The 16,244-nt window shown below is 35.3% G+C and overlaps 1 protein-coding gene across 1 annotated transcript; it reads left to right on the top strand.

Moving 5' to 3' along the window:
- Positions 1-8,865: 8,865 nt before the first annotated feature.
- LOC131601894 (homeobox-leucine zipper protein REVOLUTA) lies at positions 8,866-14,106 on the top strand. The gene is made up of 17 exons (XM_058873823.1): positions 8,866-9,667; positions 9,801-9,960; positions 10,291-10,379; positions 10,477-10,567; positions 10,671-10,766; positions 10,892-11,005; positions 11,085-11,168; positions 11,251-11,406; positions 11,491-11,565; positions 11,648-11,754; positions 11,892-12,075; positions 12,159-12,347; positions 12,513-12,728; positions 12,827-13,158; positions 13,258-13,363; positions 13,457-13,606; positions 13,716-14,106. The coding sequence occupies exons 1-17, from the start codon at positions 9,432-9,434 to the stop codon at positions 13,863-13,865; spliced, it is 2,535 nt and encodes an 844-aa protein (XP_058729806.1). The 5' UTR covers positions 8,866-9,431; the 3' UTR covers positions 13,866-14,106.
- Positions 14,107-16,244: the final 2,138 nt, after the last annotated feature.

Raw genomic sequence — 16,244 nt, 5'->3', positions numbered from 1 at the left:
TCTAATTTGGTAGTACCTCTAATCAGTAGTAGAAAATTAAATATCAGAAAGTTTAGTGTGTGTGGCGTGAAAATACAATAGGGAGTGAAATAGAAGAGTTACCTTACCTTACAAAACGAAGAATGGATGAACGAACATGAATCATGAAGACAAATATGTTGGAAACATGAAATAGAAGACAAAAAGAAGTTAGAAAGATACTAACAAAATTCAAAATATGATGGACACAAAAAACCTTAAAATTACTAAGAAGAAATTATACTATCTAAAAACCCTAACATGAGAAACAAGAAGAAAAAGGGGTAACACAACCTGGATATGGTGGTAGATGGTGGTGGGTAGTGGTGAATGTGCACGGTGGTTTGAGTTGGGGGAGATGAAGAGTGACGGCGGCATGGTTTGGGTGTTGAGCGGTGAGAGAGAAAAGAGGGAGATAGGCCATGGAAATGGATGAATACTGAAAGAGTGAAGTTCGTCTCTCTCGTAGTCTATTGAAGAAACCCTGGTTGAAAACGATGCAGTTTTGATTATGGTTACAGGCGGGTTAGGGTACCCGCGGTTCAACTTCATTTACCCGGACCCGCCCACACCAACCCAAACCAAACCGTTTTCACGACCCATCATCCCGTTAATCCAATTGAACCCGCCCAAATTCTTATTTTTTTTTTCTGTTTTTTGCGGGTTGGGTTGGGTCTCGGTTCTTTGTCCAGCCCTAAGTATGACATTGGGTGGTTAACTTGTGTACATGGCCTTATATGTGGACCTCAATGTGAGTGGTATCAGACATATACAATGATGTAATGTCCCTATTGGCACATGATACATGAGTTATCCTTTCAGTCGGGTGTGAGCTTTTTTATGATCCTAGTCTCAGTGTATAACTCTGATGGCATGCTCGTGAGGCACGAGCTAAAGCTCCCATGGGATTAAGGCATGATAATTAATAACTTGCACGTATACTTGGCAGTTAATTATTACCTGTACATTCCATGACCTATGAGCTATAGAGAGGATTACTTCCTAGCTCAGTTTCACATGTAGGGGACCGTGCATGGCTTAGCTCGTGTGGGGTGATAGTAGCATAAACCAGTTTTTGATACTATGCTTGTGAGGTGGGAACCCCTAAGCGGTCATGGTTATGCGAGTGATATAAAAGCTTTATGGTTGTTAACTTTTTTTTGGTTTTTCAGATAGAATCTTATTGGATCCCAATATGTAAATACTTGAGTTAGGGTTTATGTATAAACACTACATCTCTATCATATTGTTGCATGCTTATCTTTAATTGGTTAATGGACCGTGGTATAATAGGTATATTATTTTGATGTGGATCAGTAGGTAAGGCTAAGTTTATGGCCTCAGTAAGATTACCATGTAGTATTTAGTAGGCTTTTGTCATGCGAGATAGATGTGATATACACTGACAGACATTGTAACAAGAGTATGGTAAAGTAGAAGAGTAAAGAGACTATGTGATTTAGATTGGAAAACTCACTAAGATTAGTATCTCACTCCATGATGCTACAATACCTTTATTGAAGTGTACAATATCAATAATTATCACCGAGTGAGATTACTAGATGCATGGAGAGAATTACCTGACGCATGACCTATAATTAACTACGATCGTCTTTGCACTCAAATTGTGGAAACACTACTTGTATGGTGTACTCTTTGAGATGTTTAATGACCACAAAATTATGAAGTATATATTTGATCAGAAAGATCTGAATATGTATCAACAAAGATGGATGGAAAACTATGATAGATTAGGACTTCGAGTTGAAATATCATCCTAGAAAAGCCAACAAGGCAGTAGTTGCACTGAGTTGAAAAGAGATGCATACAATGAAGTTAGGAGTTTCATTATCCCGATGATGTGACCTCAAGGAAGTGATAAGGCAAGCTCAACTATTAGATATAAAATTGAAATCTAAGATTATTCATCCATATTTTACCCGGTTAGTGGATGGGGATTATTTTAACTAACCAACGAATGTGCGTGCCAGATTATTCAAAATTGAAGAGAGTAATCTTAGAAGAAGTATGTAAGAGTGATTTCACCATTCACCCTAGTTCTTCTAAGATGTATCAAGATTTAAAGAAGAACTCTATGTGGCCCGTCATAAAGAAGTATATTCCCAAAAATTTGGCTAGATGTGTATTATGTTAGAAATTGAAGATTGAGTATCAAAGACTGAGCGATATGTTACAACCTTTAAAAATAATAGAGTGGAAGCAGAAGAGTATTTCTACGGATTTCATAGTAAGTTCACCGTGCACGCTTGGCGGCCACAATCCAATTTGGGTAATAGTGGATAGATTAACCAAGTCAACTTATTTTCTACCCGTTAATATTGCGTATAGGGTTGTTTAGTTGGCGAGGCTATTCATTGCAGAGATAGTTTGATTTCTTGATGTTGTGAACAATATCGTATCCGATTGAGACCCACAGTTCACTTCTAGGTTTTGGAAGGCTTTCTACCATGCAATAGAGACTTGGTTGAGTCCCACATTTATAATCATCCTCAATATGAGGGCATACAAAGAGAACCATTCAGCCCGTTGAAGGTATGTTGCTGGCGTGCATATTAGAAAGTGTAGGAACTGGAATCACAACTTTCCTTTGGTCAAATTTTCTTACAACAACAGTTATCACTTGAGTATCGAAATGGAACCGTATGAAGCACTACATGAAAGGAAGTGTATGATGCCTTTGTGTTGGGCGGAGGTCAAAGACAAAGAAATTTTAGGGTCATAGATAATCCAAGAAACTGTAGAAAAGGTAAGGATTATCCAAGAAAAGATAAAGAAAGCTCAAGATCGGCAAAAAAGTTGCGGGGATCGATGGAGGAGGCCTTTGGAGTCTAATGAGGGAGATCACATATTCTTGAAGGTTTCCCCTAAGCTAGGCTAAAGGGATCATTCAAGGCGAAGAAATTGAGTCCAAGGTAAATTGGTTCATATCAGATCATAAGTCGAGTAGGTGAATTAGCCTATCAGTTAGCATTGCCACTTTCCATATTCAGGCTTCATGATGTGTAACACATATCTCAACTCAGGGAATTCATATTAGACCCTTTTCAATCCGTCCTCTCAGATTTGGTTGGAATTCCAATATATCTCACCTTTCAACCTCAACTTAGTCACACTGTAGATTGTGCGATAAAATTGCTAAGGAATAAGAAGATACCTATAATGAAGGTGTTGTAGGAAGATTCACACCCGACAAGGCTACTTGGGAGCTAAAGTTGTAAATGCGGACAACCTATCCTCATCTCTTCAAGTAATTCATTAAATTTCGAGGGTGAAATTTAAATTTAAGAGGGATAATGTAATACCTACATTATTCTAATATTGATTAGTAGCTAATGATTTGTGAGTTATAGTAAGGTAGCTGAAATTGTGAAGCATAATTAGAGGCAATGAATTAATTAGTAAATTAGGCTTAAGTGCAAGGGAAAATGGGACTTTTGCTAGGAAATTATATAAACCCAATATATGAAGCTCTCACACCATTTGGATTCATTCTTCTTGCTTTCCTAAATTAGAACTTGAGAGAATCCAAGGGAGAAAAGAGTGAGAGTCTCGAGCGAGGAAGGAAAGAAGAGGAAAATTTTGTTGATAAATATGGAGAAGTTTGCATTGGATGTTAGGTTTTTGAGTTCTTGAAGAAAAATCAAGTGGGAGAGGTTGAATCAATCAAGAAGCTATCATCATCTCCATCTTCTCCTAGCCAATTTTAGGATCATAACCAAAGGTGGGGTTCCTTGGGATTATGAATTGGGATAGGCTTAGGAAATTGCACGTCGGGGTTAGCTTGGGTTCATGTTGATTGTTTGCCTTTGCATGAATGTCATAAAATGTTTGTTGATCATGAATGATTGTGTGTGAATGAATTCAAGTGGATTTTTGGGCCAAAATAGGGTCGTAACTGGTTATTGACAGATGATAATCGTTTACCACTAGAGAAAAATTCCCAAAAATAAGATTTTTAGAGTAGAGACTTCATATAACCGGTTATACCTTTTAGGTAACCGATCACCATCTAGAAAAGTTGTCCAGAAAAATTGAGTACATGACTTGGAATCACCATGATTTGGGTTTCGGGACTCCGAATTTGAAACGTTCACTTGCATTGGAAAGATAATTCAAAGTTCTATCCTATGATGATATTCTATGATAATTGTATGTATATTTTCTATATGTGAACTGAGTGTCAGCCCTTTACCGATGCAACAAACTCAATAGCATTGGGCCCCATATTTTGGGAGGTCCAATTTTTTTATCATTGAAAAATTATGCTTTAAAAAAAATCCAAAATATTAAAAACATAGAATCTTATAAAAAGTATCCTAATATGAAGATTTAGTAGATGAATTTACTTCAAAAAGTGTTTGGAGGAAGACCCGTTTTAAGTAATTAATAACTTTAAGTTGTAAGAAATATTATCTAGTTTAAACAATACTTGAGTTTTTGGTTGTATCATTTAGTTAATACATAATTGTATTTTATTACCTTATTTTTTATTATTAAAATTATATATTTTTTATTTTAGGCCTACTTTTTAAATTAGAATATGGTTTCCGTATTGATTGGGCCGACCCTGTGTGAATTAATACATAAAGACTCTGTAATTATGTGATGTTATTTGATGCTTGTTTGTTAATTAAAAAGGTAATTGAGTAATAATGTTAGTAACCGTAAAATAATTAGGAGCACACTAGTAAGAAACTCTTAAATGCGTAGTCATACTCCGAGTTTGGTGAGTATCAATAACATTTGTTTTGAAAGAAATCAAGTATATACATGTGTTGAATATCAAGACTCCCTGCAAATGCCAGTAAGTGCTCCCCATAATTGGGAGGGTAATCCATTCACGGAGGCAGGTCGCACTAGGAATGTAAATGGATATCCATGGGGACGGGTACTGTGATATTCGTATCTACCGCGTTGGATAAATATGATATATGTATCCTACCCATATCCGTGCTGTTATCCGCGGGTTTTACGGTACCCGCAGATATTTACAAGTATTCATGGATAATTTTTTTTATAGTTTTTTTTTTTTGAATTTTTTAGCTTCTTTTAAAGACACAAAAAGTTACTATCACATAACATCCATACAATTCGATATCAATTTAACCATAAAATTTCATCCCAATAATTTTCTTATTTTTCACCAAAGCATAATAAGAGCCAAACATAATATACATACCATACATTTCATTTCATTTTTAACCAAACAAATAAAAAATAATGTGATTGTGAATTATGGTGGAAGAGCAAACGATAAAGGAGTAGGAAAGAAGACACTGGTTCGAGAGAGGAAAGACAACATTGGTTTGTTGGACGGTGAAATTGTTGAAGTGAGGTATGGGGTATTGAAGAATTTTAAATATGAAATGGCTAATAAAATTTGTATGGAATGTGAAAGGTTTTCATCGAAGAAAATTTCAAAAAAAAAGAAGAATAAAGAAAAATAAAAAGACCAGTTTTCCTAGAATATGAAAAGACAAGGTAAAATAAACTAATGATATTTAAATAATTTTTATAATTTATTAACGAATACGAATATCCACGGGCACATGTATCACTAAACTCGCATCCATATCCATTAACAAATGGATATTTGAATATCCACTTATTTTATCCGTGGATATCCATTGTGCTACGCGCCCTATATCCGTGATAGAATTTATCTCTGAATATCCGCCACTACGGGTTTTTTTTTTGCCATCCCTAGGTCGCACCGTGAATCCACCTTAATGGAAATGTTTAGTAGGAAGTCTGTGTTCCGTGTCCAAGTTTATGTGAAAAGTGGTGGCCTGGGAAAGGCATCCCACGTTTAGTAGGAAGTTTGTAACTCGTGTTCAGTCTTATGTGAAAAATTGTGGTCAGGGAAAGTCGTTCTACCTAGTTGTTCAGTCTCCCAGGGTAGATATGAATCAAATGAACGAGTGTATTGATAGTCACACGTTGTATTAGATCGATTATGTCTCGATCCCATTTTTTTTCTTTTATCTGATATGCAAGTGTAATGCTAATATAATTAAAATAATATTAAAAACTCTTGACCGAGAGAATTTATGGTTTAATAGGGCTCCGCTGAGATTTTAATATCTCACCCCATGTTGTTGATATATGTTCAGATTAGCAAGTTTCTAGCAAAGAAAAAAGCAAGGCAAGTCGAGAAGTTCTGCTGTGTATTTTTTATCTTGGTATTTGTATCAAACATATTATATATGTATACACTATGTCGTAGACTTATGCTTTTCGCGTATCTGTATCACTTAGACACCGTTGTATATTTCAGTACCAATGCATAACAATATGGTAATTTTAGAAATATCTTATTCGAGTTTTGTTATAGTAGTAATCATAAAGAGCAAAAGTTAAAAATAGGAATAATAATGAAAAATAAAAAATATTATATTGATATTAATATATATATATATATATATATATATATATATATATATATATATATATATATATAAATGAAGCATGTTAATAAATTAAGTAAATAATAGTTGACAAATAAATATATTACAGAGTAGATGAAAACTACTAGAGTGAGGTGAATGACAAGAGTTGGTGGAAATTTGAAGGTGGAAGATGTAAATTAGAAGAAATAAGACAAGAATAAGGACAACATTGTAAATGCACCAAACATATTCATCATATTTAAAAAACAAAAAAACATTAGTCTCATGTCATGTTTCCTAATATAGTAAATGTTAGGGTGAGCAAGTTTTAGAGATGTCAAAATGTGACACGAAAATAAGGTCGGAGGAAAATGTGGAATCTCACATTAGACATAGATGTCTAAGTGGTGGACGTTATGTGAAATGTCGTAATTAACGACCCTTTTAAGTAGACGAGGCTGGACCCTACCATCACGGTAAAAAGTGAGAGTATGTAGTGCGATTGAGTTATCTCGAAGAGACAAAATCCGAGTTACTAATGGAGTGAAATCCTTGAAATACTTAAAGTTGAAGGAGTTTAATCGAAGAGTGGGAAGATGCTTCCAGAGATGGTTCCATCTTGGGGACAGAATGCAAGTTTGAACTGCATGTTTTGAAGGTAAAAAGGAGAGAATGAGAAGAAGAATGCAATCTGATAAATCACTTAATCTGTCTTTGCTCTCTAGCCTTTCTCTTTTCATTATGACGAACAGTTCTATAAGAAAAATGGGAACTAAAAACAAGAACTTTGAGGTGTTATTAAGCAAACTGATAATTAACTTGGAAATGAAATTGATTAGAGAAATGAGAATACCTGTGATGAATGATGAAATAGGATTTCAAAGAACGCAATCGTGATAGACACCTTTCGCCGGTGCTTTTCACCGTCTGAGAATGCTAATGGGGTTTTCCAGTGTTTCTTTGTGCTAATGTGATCATTTAAAAAAAGAGTTATGGAAATCACTTGTCAAAGAAGGTATTTGATAAAATAATAATTACAAAAATAAATTATATTCCTTTCCTCCCTTAGAGATTCATATTATACTATTTATATCTCTTCTATTAAAATATACATTCTTCTTCTCTTATATATAAAATATATTATATTCAGTAGTTTAATAAGATTTAATAAATTTTTTATAAAAGAATAAGCAATTGAATTATCACGCCAATAACACACAATGGTTTTGCATTTTAATTAACAATTTAATCATCATGATGTCATACATATATGCAATATAATGAAGTAAATAGAATATGGATAAATGGAACAAAATCAGACTTTTTTATTACCTCGGTAGTGATATAAGGAGATGAGGGATGTGAGGGAAGATAATTAAAGGTGAAGTCAAGGTCAAGGATATGAGGAGGTTTGGGAGAAGTGGTTTGTTGAATGGAGAGATAGGGAAATTGTTTCAAAGAAAATGGTGTCCCTAAAAACAAAGATTTGTTTGGATTGGAGATCAAATAGGATATGACCCTTAACTCCTGATTTCAAACTTAGATGTAAACATTTGCGAGACCTAGGATCAAGTTCCGATCTATCACAAAGAAACACTGAAAAATCCCTTAGCACTCTCGGATGGTGAAAAGCAGCGACGAAAGGTGTCTATCACGACTGCGTTCTTTGAAATTCTATTTTACCATTCATCACAGGTATTCTCATTTTTCTAATCAATTTCATTTCCATGTTAATTATCAGTTTTCTTTATAACACCTCAAAGTTCTTGTTTTTACTTCCCTTTTTTTTATAGAACTGTTCGTCAGAATGAAGAGAGAAAGGCTAGAGAGCAAAGACAGATTAAGTGGTTTACTAGATTGCATTCTTCTTCTCATTCTCTCATTTTTACCTTTAGAACGTGCAGTTCAAACTTGCATTCTGTCCCCAAGATAGAACCATCTCTAGAAGCGTCTTCCCACTCTTCGATTAAATTCCTTCAACTTTAAGTATTTCAAGGATTTCGCTCCATTAGTAACTCGGATTTTGTCTCTTCGAGATAACTCAACCGCACTACATACTCTCACTTTTTACCGTGATGGTGGGGTCCAACCTCACCTACTGAAAATGGTCATTAATTACGGCATTTAACATAATGTCCACCACTTAGACATCTATGTCTCATGTGAGATTCCACATTTTTCTCCGATCTTATTTTTATGTCACACTTTGATATCTCTTAAACTTGCTCACCCTAACTTTTACTATATGAGAGCATTACTTCCCTAGAAAATAAATAGAGAGTAGATGAAAACTACTAGAGTGAGGTGAGTGACAAGAGTTGGTGGAAATGTGGAGGTGGAAGATGTAAATTAGAAGAAACAAGACAAGAATAAGGACAACGTTGTAAATGCACCAAACACATCATCATATTTAAAAAACAAAAAAACATTAGTCTCATGTCATGTTTCTCGATATCCGAGCTTGCTCTTCTCACTTCTATTCTCTTCTATTCTCTCCCTTTATTCCTTCTTTCTTTCTTCACTCTCTCTTCTCTTCTATCTTCTCTCCATTCTCTCTACTGATTCAGATTCTTCAAAAACAACACAGAAACTAAGACAAAACAAAGACAAAGACAAAGACAACTTCACTTTCTATTCTAAACTCTATATTCATATTCCTTCCTTCTACCTCAAGCTCCATTTCAAACTTATCTTGTTCAAAAAGTGAAACCTTAGTATTTCCAAACCACCCTTCTCTTTCTCTTTCTCTTTCTCTTTCTCTTTATAACAATAATAAAAAACCCTCCTTTCTTCACAAGGTAATGGTGTTGTTAGTAGTCAAAGTTGGTGTGAAAAAAGAAGGAACAGTTGAAGGTGAAGGTTGTTTCTTTCTTTCCTTCATACCCATCTAAAAAAAAACCAAACTTTACACAAACCCATTTTCATTTTCCCTGTTACATGTTTTACTAGTACCAACAATTTTCTTCTTCCTTGAAGTTTGTGTTTTTTTGGGGTGAGAGAAATATGGCTATGGCTGTGGCTCATCATAGAGAGAGTAGTAGCAGTGGTGGAAGCATTGATAAGCATCTTGATTCAGGGAAATATGTTAGGTACACTTCTGAACAAGTTGAGGCTTTGGAAAGGGTTTATGCTGAGTGTCCTAAGCCTAGTTCCATGAGAAGACAACAATTGATTAGAGAGTGTCATATTCTTTCCAACATTGAACCTAAACAAATCAAGGTTTGGTTCCAAAATAGAAGGTAGTTACTAGTTACCATTTACCATTTACCACTGTTCAAAAACTGTGCTTTTCAAGTGTTTGAATATTGTTGTGTGTGAAAGCAGTACTTAGATTTGGTTTTTGTTTTTGTTTTGGTGTTGAATGTTGTGCAGGTGTAGAGAGAAGCAGAGAAAAGAGGCTTCAAGACTTCAGACTGTGAATAGGAAGTTGTCTGCAATGAACAAGTTGTTGATGGAAGAGAATGATAGGTTGCAGAAACAAGTTTCACAGCTTGTGTGTGAGAATGGATTTATGAGGCAGCAGTTGCATACTGTAAGTGTGTGAGGAACATGTTTCTTGTCAGAATTCTACTTTTGGAAGAGGCAAAGTTAAATTTAGAGGAGGATAATTGATTTTGACATGTTTGGTTGTTTTCTAGTGGAATTGATCTTGACTCCATAATTGATTCTTACTTGAAACTTGAAGCTAGAATTAAGAATTTTTGGCTCTACGATTGGATTAAGAAAAATCATTTTTTGTTACGACGGAATCAAACACACTCTAATTTAAGGCCTTGGTGTTGATATTGATGGATGTTATGTTTGATGTCATCATCATGCAATGAAAATAAGTAAATTTATTTGATTGTTTTGATCTCTGCAGCCATCAGCAGCAGCAACAACTGATGCGAGCTGTGATTCGGTTGTTACTACTCCTCAGAATTCCAAGAGAGATGCTAATAACCCTGCTGGGTAATTTAGAGGCTTATGAAGTGAATTTTCTATTTTTTTTTTTACTTTAATCTTGGAGGCTTCTCTAATTCTTTTTCTGTTGTATAATCTTTTGTAGACTCCTATCGATTGCGGAGGAGACTTTGACAGAGTTCCTTTCAAAGGCTACAGGAACTGCTGTTGATTGGGTCCAGATGCCTGGGATGAAGGTTTCTTATTATGATACTACGCTGATTTGAATATGATGACTAAGTTTCTTCTACTAAATTAATCTCAATGGTCTCAATTAATTTTTATTTTTCTCTTTGCCAGCCTGGTCCGGATTCGGTTGGGATCTTTGCGATTTCACAAAGTTGTAGTGGAGTGGCAGCTCGAGCCTGCGGTCTTGTTAGTTTAGAACCTACAAAGGTAAATTACACATCCAAATAAGATGTGAAAGTGTGGTTTGTGATTTTCACGTTGTTTATTGCCATGCAAGTTGAGTTCTACAAACTGTTTGAATTCTTAATTTCTGAATCTTAAATTTTCAACAGATTGCAGAGATCCTTAAAGATCGTTTATCTTGGTTTCGAGAGTGTCGGAACCTTGAAGTTTTCACAATGTTTCCTGCCGGAAATGGAGGAACCATTGAGCTTATTTACACTCAGGTGAATTTCAAATATGAAATTTAATAACAACTTGTGTCGGTTCATTCATACCAACGAATAACCTTCTGATTTGCTACAGACATATGCTCCAACGACGCTGGCTCCCGCCCGGGATTTCTGGACTCTGAGATACACTACAAGTTTGGACAATGGCAGTCTTGTGGTGCGTATATTTTGCGCTGTCTCGATTATTTTATACTATAAAGGGAGACGATTAAACGTACATTTTGATTAAATTTTTGAAGGTTTGTGAGAGGTCCTTGTCCGGTTCTGGCACTGGCCCTAATCCAGCTGCTACTGCTCAGTTTGTAAGGGGTGAAATGCTCCCTAGTGGCTACTTGATTCGACCGTGTGATGGCGGAGGTTCAATTATCCATATTGTAGACCACCTAAATCTTGAGGTAAGACATCTTAAAAGTACTAGTTGATGTGTATTTTTCCTTCTGTACATACGTTAATTTGTTCATTCTTGTCTTCTATTCTAGCCTTGGAGTGTGCCAGAAGTACTACGACCGCTTTATGAATCACCAAAAGTTGTGGCCCAAAAAATGACAATTGCGGTAAGTTCACTATTGTTAATTCTGTAAGTAGGATTTATTGCAAAAGTTTGTTGACTAATTTTATTGGTATTTTTTGTAATAGGCACTTCGATATATTAGGCAAATAGCTCAGGAAACGAGTGGCGAAGTAGTATATGGATTAGGTAGACAACCTGCTGTTTTGCGAACATTCAGCCAACGATTGAGCAGGTAGCGACATGAAAGTCTTTTTTCCTCGAAGATCAATGTTATATTTGTCTACAGTTCTGGAATATTGATTTTTTCAATATCGTCTCCGATTCATATTTCTTTTTTAAAAACCGAAGACTGATATGTTACATTTGCAGAGGCTTCAATGATGCTGTAAATGGATTCAACGATAATGGGTGGTCTATACTGAACTGTGATGGCGCTGAGGATGTAATTATTGCTGTTAATTCAACCAAGAATTTAAGTAGCACTTCTAATCCAGCAAGTTCCCTTACATTCCTCGGAGGAATTCTCTGTGCAAAAGCTTCTATGTTGCTCCAAGTGAGTCTCGAGAACTCAATGTCAAGGTATTTTCAGCAATGTCTGTTTTGGGATGTTAGTTTTTTATAATCTTTTTCTTGCAGAACGTTCCTCCTGCAGTTTTGGTTCGCTTCCTAAGGGAGCACCGCTCAGAATGGGCTGATTTCAACGTCGATGCTTATTCCGCTGCATCACTGAAAGCTGGAAACTATGCCTATCCAGGGATGAGGCCAACAAGATTCACCGGCAATCAAATAATCATGCCACTTGGTCAGACAATTGAACATGAAGAGGTATGTTCGTGTCTGCATGCACATGTCAAACTGAAATGTCTTTAGTATCATCGAGTCTATTAGCATGTTATGCCGAGTGATGTCAACAATTTTTTTCTGATCATTAAACTTTTTTTATGTTAAAGCAATGTTCATGATGAATCTAAGTGAAAATTTTCATTGCAGATGCTTGAGGTTATTAGGCTTGAAGGCCACTCTCTTGCTCCAGAAGATGCTTTTGTTTCTAGGGACATTCATCTCTTACAAATATGCAGTGGGACTGATGAGAATGCTGTTGGGACTTGTTCAGAGCTCATATTTGCTCCAATTGATGAAATGTTCCCGGATGATGCTCCATTGGTACCTTCCGGTTTCCGCATCATTCCGTTGGACTCAAAACCAGTTGAGTTTGGTTCCCTTGTTTTTCACTCTATATTATATGATGACTTTGGAGTTCAAATAATTTAATTTCTTGTGACTTTACTATTTTCATGTTATAGGGTGATAAGAAGGATGCAGCAAATTCAAACCGAACACTGGATTTGACATCAGGTCTTGATGTGGGCGCAGCAACATCTCAAGGTGGTGCAGATTCATCCAGTCAAAGCACACGATCGGTGTTGACTATTGCCTTTCAGTTCCCTTTCGACAGCACCATGCAAGATAATGTTGTAATAATGGCACGTCAATATGTTCGTAGTGTGATTTCCTCTGTGCAGAGGGTTGCCATGGCTATTTCTCCGTCTGGTATAAATTCATCTGTTGGAACAAAACTTTCTCCCGGTTCTCCAGAAGCAGTTACACTAGCTCACTGGATCTGCCAGAGTTATAGGCAAGTCTACAGATCAATCTCGAATATCTATAGCATTCTTGTTGAAATTTCTTTTCGGAAAAAAGATTAACGCGTGTATCTTTCTTTCCCTTTTATCAGTTGCTATTTGGGGACAGAATTACTTAGATCAGATTCTCTCGTTGGTGACTTGATGCTAAAACAGCTGTGGCATCACCCGGACGCCATTCTATGTTGTTCACTCAAGGTATGATCGTGATTCTTTTGCTTACAAAGGAATTGTGATTTTAACAGCCTTATATATCTTGAGATTGATTCGATTTTCCATTTGGTACTGCAGTCGCAGCCGGTGTTTGTCTTTGCAAATCAAGCCGGCCTTGACATGTTGGAAACTACTCTAGTGGCTTTACAAGACATCACATTGGACAAAATATTTGACGAGTCCGGGCGCAAGGCATTATGTTCAGACTTCGCCAAGTTAATGCAACAGGTGATTTCCACTAGATAATAAATAAGCACTTAACTAAGCTATTTATCGAAATTTGGACTCTAGACTATTATTTCGAACATGGCTAATTCATGTGTATACTTTTCATTAGGGTTTTGCTTATCTGCCAACTGGGATCTGCATGTCTACGATGGGACGGCATGTTTCATACGAGCAAGCCATTGCATGGAAAGTGTTAACACCAGAAGATAACTCTGTTCATTGCTTAGCTTTCTCTTTCATAAATTGGTCATTTGTATGAAAATCCAATTTGTGATCATGTCCCTGCATTTTCTCTACATGGATATAAAATAGTAGTAAACAGTGATAAAATTTGGAGGGGAAAAAATCAGGAAATTTTGTTCATGTACTTAAAATACAGGATCAGGTTTGTGCATTTAATTAGATTTAATTTATTTGTTTCTTGTCTATTTGCATTGAGTAAGTTGAATTAATCTTGTAAATTGTTGCTAGTGCTAGAGTGAAGTTGAGACTTGTATGAAGTGCTTTTTGTATGTAGTGTTAATGTTTATTTAGCTGGAGTTGAGCTAGAAGTTCTAGATTTTAGAACAGTTGCTACTGATGATATAAACAATTATGTATCACAAATTTAGAATGGCTTTCTTCATCATTGGTTTTAAATGTGCTTCCAATTACACTTTCAATGAGAAAGAAATAAAACAAGAAAGTAGAAGACAGATCTCAAAGCTGTCTCTTTTATATGTACTGCTGAACCAACTAAACATAACATCGGACATTACTAAAAATGCACCTTATCTAAAAGAATGTACAAAGCCAAAATGAACTATGGTTTAATGATTGCGTATAATCAATAGATGCTACGAATTGAAATCACATAAATAATGGTTTAGTCTGAAATGCAAAACTGACCAAACACCAAAGGAAGGTTCAATCTAGTAGGGTTTTGACAAATTTGAAGTGGCTGATTGAAACGGACCAATCTATTGTCTTTTTTATCTAAACGGATTAGGTCGAATGTTAGGTTGATATAATGACTTAATTTGGATAGTATAAAATAATTATTTTAGATCGTTCAAAAATTGAACCCGACCAAACCTAACTAATATTTATTTTATTTACTTTTATTACTTTAGGGCAGATCTATTATAAAAATAGAGTTTATAATGTTGTCAACTAATTATCATTTTTATAATTTAATTTTGACATTTATATTCATAAATATTAATTGTTATTTAATTTGGAGTTTAAAGTATGATAATGACCAAATTAATGTTCAATGATATTAAAAATATTATAAGATAATAATAGTTTTTCAATAATAAAAAAATAGTTATATTTTGGGCTACTCTAAGATTTTAATAGCTTTTTAAAAAGAAAATGAATGTTTGTAAATTTTATATAATATGGATCATTTTTATGAATTTTTTCCAAAAAATATTAAACCGATCAAATCCATCCAATTTATCCTCCAAATCAATTTAATTGAATCCGTCGAAAATCAAAATTTTATCGATCGAAATTGGGCCTTTACAAATAAAACCGCAGTTTGCATCGGATTTAAATTTTTGGCTCGATTTCAACCCAAATTGACTGATTATCCAACCCTACAATCTAAGATATCTTTGAAGTAGAATGATGGACATGCGTACTTTTGTATGCACACCATGTACTTTTGCGTACTTTTGCCTCCACAACATATCAGGGATACTTGTGCACTATCAATCGTAGGGTCAAATTCAATGGTCTTTCATGCTCTGTGCTACATTAACCAAGAGCGATTTTAACCGTTCATCGTATATAAAATCGTCTACTCACTGGCTTGCGTGTTGGATGTTAAACTTGCAAGCACATCGCCTCATTGTACTGAAGCTTAATACCGCCGCACGCATCAGAGAACATTGCATCCATGCCTCATCAATCTTTCGTTCCATATCGGAATAATGGTGTTGCATGTGGGAATTGTCCTCTAATTCTCACGACTTTCCATGTCAAATTCATCAAACCCTTTCTGTTACGTCGTTGCAACCGCCCGATCAATCTATCTAATCTCTATTGGGAGTCGATAATAATATCTTTCAAATAATATCAAATAATCACACATAAAAAAAACTCATTCATACCACCTCCATGGTGTTTCTTCAACTTCTGTCTTCCCCTTCCACTTTTTTTTATAAGCCAAGATGGTAAAAGAGCACAAAGGGGTGCTAACCCATGAAATACAAAAGAGAGAGATCAAAATCACTCTCACAACCTACAAAAAATCAAAACTACACAACTACCCAATGGACATTCAAAAACATAAACTCGGATTGACACACCAATCACCCCAAATAATAGAGTCTCTAACATTATAGGAAGTGAGAAACCATTCCCAAGAGATAAATTTTATCAACCCAATCAAATCAAAGTTACTCACTAAGACTCTATTAAAAATCACCTCATTTCTACATTTCCAAACCTCCCAACAAAAAGTCATCCCAAAAAGCCACCTAGTATAAGTTTTGAACTTAATTCTACACAAGAACTTAATTCTACACAAGAACTCCATACAACAAAGCCGAGCAAAGAGGTCTTCCCTTTCCACTTAGTTTACATATATGGTTGCACTTAACGCATCCTTCTTCATTTGTTCTGACGTTAATGGGAATATCCTCCCAAG

Source organism: Vicia villosa, linkage group LG5, assembly GCF_029867415.1.
Source record: "Vicia villosa cultivar HV-30 ecotype Madison, WI linkage group LG5, Vvil1.0, whole genome shotgun sequence".
NCBI lineage: Eukaryota > Viridiplantae > Streptophyta > Magnoliopsida > Fabales > Fabaceae > Vicia > Vicia villosa.
This window is presented reverse-complemented; position numbering and strand designations above follow the sequence as displayed.